This window comes from Physeter macrocephalus, chromosome 1 (genome assembly GCF_002837175.3).
Source record: "Physeter macrocephalus isolate SW-GA chromosome 1, ASM283717v5, whole genome shotgun sequence".
NCBI lineage: Eukaryota > Metazoa > Chordata > Mammalia > Artiodactyla > Physeteridae > Physeter > Physeter macrocephalus.
Window position 1 is genome coordinate 59,104,674 of NC_041214.2, and position 4,660 is coordinate 59,109,333.

Genomic DNA, 4,660 nt, shown 5'->3' on the forward strand with positions numbered 1-4,660 from the left:
CTAAAAACAAAAGTTACTGAAAAGAAAAAGACACATCGAATTTTACTTAATTAGGATCGATACAATGATCCCTAATATTACCTTACACATGGCACAGTCAAAGTCTCAAGTTTCAGTATAAAAAAATAATAACATTTGCTGGCAAAAGTCTGCGAAGGCACTTCATTGATTAATGATCTGAGTATGGCCCTTCCTCCGAATCACATCTGAGTGGGGAGAGCATACATCTGTATTTTCTAGTTATCATGCGGTTTCAGTTCTGTTCAGGGAAGGGAAGTTTGTGAGAATGGAGTTATTGGGACAAGTATAAAGGGAGCAAGGGATATATTTTTTCTTTTTATTTTCTTTTGAAAAAAAAAGCACTAATTTATTTTTCTTTTTCTGTTAGAACCTATATGTTGTCTTCTCCAGGACTTCGAGGTAATCCGGCTTGGTTTGAAGTTTGGCCCTTAACTCGAGGTAATCACTTTTTTGGGTTTGGTGGTCTGTGAAGCCCTTTCCAGCCGAGAAGAGAAGGGTTTCTTTGAGCCTGGCGTCCTGCTGTAAGTCTGGGTATTGCATGCCAGGAGGGTGGACGTGCAGTTCCTTTAATTTGGGCACTGTGCCATAGAGACAGTCCACAAACCCCACTGTGCAGGGGGCTGGTGGCGGCCTCTCTCGGTCTAGTAGCATACTGCCACCACCACAGCCTCCCCCGGGGGGAAACAGCACCACCCCACCATTCTTCTCATGGCGGCGGAACCCAGCCAAGTCTCCCCCAGTTCCCGCAGCTACCCCTGACACCCCACCAGCTGCTGGGTGGTGAGGCTGAGGATGATGATGATTCATGGTCACTATGGTGTTGAGCTGGGAGCTGGACACTGCCAAGGCCCACTCCTTTTCTTTTTCTAGCAATGTCCGGTAGTTGCTGTGGTTCTCCTTGGGTGTCTCAGCAAACTGCTCACTTCCTAGGAGAACGTCCCCCATTCCTGGGGGTTGTGTCCCAGGAGCCCCGCGTTCTGCATGCCCTGTCTCCTGGACTGATGAAACGGCCACCTCCTCCTCCTCGCGAGGCTTGTAGATGGGGTTATTGCACATCTGAGTAACAGGGTGGGGTATGTACTCGTATACATGACCCACAGGAGGGGCCTTCTCTGGGGAAGAAATAGCAGGTCGTCCCCCACCTCCACTTCCACCTCCACCACCTCCACCATCCTCAAAAAGCCGGTGGCATTGCATCTGGATGCCAGTGAGGTCCACGCCTTCCTGCCGCTTGCTTCTAAAGGGCAGCTTCTTCCGGCGCCGTCGGAGGACATAGGCAAAGAGGCCTGCCGCAACAAAGACTGCTGAAAAAAACAGAACCAGTAGGCTGAGAATCAACACAGAAAGTGGCACAGGACCCCCAGGGGGAGAGAATTCATAAGGTGATGCACTCGTTGGCCCCCCAGCAAGGTGAGAATCTCCAGGCCGAGCTGGGGATGCTCCAGCGGGCACAATGTGCAGCATCTCTGGGCAGAGAACTTCCAGCTCGATAGTGCGCACGTCACGGTGGGTGAGGTTCTCAGGGCTCCTGCACAGGACATCACCCACCACGCTGACTGAGCTGATGGTTTCGATCCACTGTTTGAAGGGAACCAGGTCACAGGTACAGTCCCAAGGATTCTCATTGAGGTCTATCTGGACAATGGCATTCAAGTGTTCTAGGACACCAGCCACAGGAAGGTAGAGGAAGTAGTTCTTCCTCAAGTTGAGCCGAGCCAGAGATGTGCCTGCAAAAGCATCTGTTGGCAGGGTTCTCAGCAAGTTATTGTTGAGGAATAGCAGCTTCAAGTTGGGCATGAGGCTGAAGGCCGCAGGCTGGATTTCCCGGATGACATTGAACTCAAAATACAAGTAGTGCAGACTCTGTAGGCCTCGGAACATGCCTGGTGTCAGCTTCTCGATATCGTTGCCATTGAGAAAGAGGCTCTTTAGGTTAGGCAGGTTGATGAAAGCCCCATCCTGGACGTAAGAAATACGATTATTCCCTAGATGTAAGAGATCCAAGGAAGAGAAATTCCAAAAATCAGAACGGTATATTTTCTGAATCAGATTGCTACTCAGATACAGTTTCTTAGCATTCAGTGGCCTTGGAAGAAGTTCAGAAATGTTATTAAATCCTCGCTCTTTGCAGTTGACAGTCAAGCCAAGGTCATTGATGTGCAAATTACAGGTACACCCAGTAGGGCATATAATGGGAATGGGTGGTCTGGTCTGGTAAGGAGCAATGGGAGGTTGGTTTGGACCAGGGTATAAAGCTTGGGATGTGGAGGGTGGCCTTGGTGTTCGAGGTTGTTTGGTGGGTTTGGGCTGTTTATTTGAGGACTTGTATTCAACAGAAGAAGCAGTAAAATGGACAGAGGACAGCATTGAGGAAGGCTTAGTTGGCCATGCATTTTCCTTGCTTGATGACAAGTGGGGAATTCCCAAACTAGCCTCCACCTCAGAGTCAGACAACAAGGGACAGAGTTCTGCCTTCCTGATTTCTCGCAGGTCCTTTCCATGGAAATGGAAAGGAGTCTCGCAGGTGATGTCTCCCACCAGGGCAGTGTAAGGAATGCGTTCCAGCCAACTCTTCAATTGCACAATTTCACATGTACAGTTCCAGGGATTTTCTTCTAGCTGGAGCTCCATCAGGCTTCTGCCAATGTGATCTAGCATTCCTCGGTAGAAAAGAACTTTTAACCTGTTTCCACGTAGGTCCAAGTGGGTTAAGGAGACAGCCTTAAATAAATTGGTTGGAAGCATGGGGATGAGATTATCATTTAAAATCAGAACTCTCAGTTTACTTAGGTTCCGAAATGCCCCACTCTCAATACGTTTAATGACATTGTAATCTGCCTGCAGATATTCCAGACTTTCCAAGCCAAGGAAGGTGTCATTTCTGAAGATGTCTAGTTTGTTCTCGTGTAGATATAGCCTCTTTAAAATCTTAAGACCATTGAAAGCTCCTGTTTGAATGTCCTGCAATGCATTGTTCCCAAGGTTAATGGACACAGCATTATTCAAATGAAGAAAACTGTTGGTGTACAATTTCCTCATTGAATTCCTCTGCAGATATAGTTTAAAAGGTCTTGACCAGAACTCAGCAATCTGACTAATATTTGTAAATCCTTTGCTGTCACAATGTATATGAAAGAGGCTTTCTTTCACTTCACAGTAGCATGGATCAAAACAGGGCTCATCTATTTCCTCTGAGTCCTCTATCAGGGGAATCGGGGTAGTCCATCCTAAAGCAATTGTGCTTAGAAGAATTATCCACAACATCCTCCCTCTGTGAAGCAGCTCAGCTATAGAAGGTTTCATCGTTCGCGGTTGATTACAAAACTGCAACAGAAATAAAGATGCAGATTTTTAGCTTTTAGTCATATGCTCTATTCTAATTGTCTCATACATGTGGGGCTTTTTAAGAGTGATATAAAAACTTTAGTAATTGTTGAACTGACACTCAAAATAACCTATCAACATGCTTAATATGTCCTATATCCTAAAATTAGGAGACTGAAATATTGTACCATGTGATGACATTTTCCTGAATCAAGCCATATTTGGTAAAGGGCATATCATGAAATCAAAAGCAGCCTTCATTGCTTCTTACAGCAAGCAAGGAAACTGCATAGAGTGATTCCTTCTAGGGATAGGCAGATTCAGTAATAATGGCAATCATTTGGCCATTACACCTGTTTGCCTGTTAAAAATCATATTGATGTCAGAGGTGCCTATTATGGATCTGATTGAAACTCTGATGGAAGAAAATGTTCTTTAAACTATGGGTTTCTATTCATAAAAAGACATGGCATACCCCAAAGTTATTAAAGAGTATGATAAATTATGAGCCCATTGACCAATATCAGATGTTGAGATGTATAAGATGATTGGTATCTCAGGAAAACCTAAGATTTCTCTTAAGAAATGAGCACAATATGCTTAATTATAGTGCATGCTCAGTGACACACTATACCCCAACCCCTTTTGCCCAAGCAGATCATTAACATCTCCTTTAATTAAATGATTTCTACATATGTGTATCATTTTGGCCGTTTAAATCCTTTAGGAGTGATTAGCCTTTCTAAAGAACAAGCCCATGAAATTGTCAGAGCTAAAGATAGTGACAGCTAAAGGTTGCTGAGCCTGGGAGTGTCTGTATTAAAACACTTTCAGAGCTTAGTTTGGAATGTATATCTGTGCCTTTGAGATCAACTGAGGAACCCTGCAAAAAGATGGAATGGCAGGTGGTTGGCTAGAGGAGAGTTGGGTAGTTAAAGGCAAGAAAGAGTGGAAACCTGGATTCTTACCTGCTGATAGATGATCTATCAGATGAAATACATTTCAAAGAAAGACATCGTTCTTTTCCCATCAGAAGAAACAAATACAGTGCACTATTCTAATAATACAGAGCCTTACTCTTTGGTTCTCTTTCCTTGCCTAATATCATCAGTATATGAAAATACGTACATAAATAAATTATAATAATGCAGTTTTATTAGATTGCCCTTTCTGAGTCACTGAAATAACAGTCAAAATGGAATTGTTTTTAATCAATAAAAATAAACGAATTTTTAGCATATATTTTCTTTCCACACACATGCATCTATTAAGGAAATATTTTGTCAACCCTCTAACTTAAAACACAATGGTATAA

The 4,660-nt window shown here is 43.8% G+C and overlaps 1 protein-coding gene across 1 annotated transcript; it reads right to left on the reverse strand.

The window, feature by feature from the left end:
* Positions 1 to 384: 384 nt before the first annotated feature.
* On the reverse strand, positions 385 to 3,324 carry SLITRK3 (SLIT and NTRK like family member 3). The gene has a single exon (XM_007107988.2). It carries the CDS (start codon positions 3,322 to 3,324, stop codon positions 385 to 387), a length of 2,940 nt encoding a protein of 979 aa, XP_007108050.2.
* Positions 3,325 to 4,660: the final 1,336 nt, after the last annotated feature.

Excerpts from the sequence above, each read along its gene's own strand:
- SLITRK3 (XM_007107988.2), bottom strand. The coding sequence starts at position 3,324 with ATGAAACCTTCTATAGCTGAGCTGCTTCACAGAGGGAGGATGTTGTGG.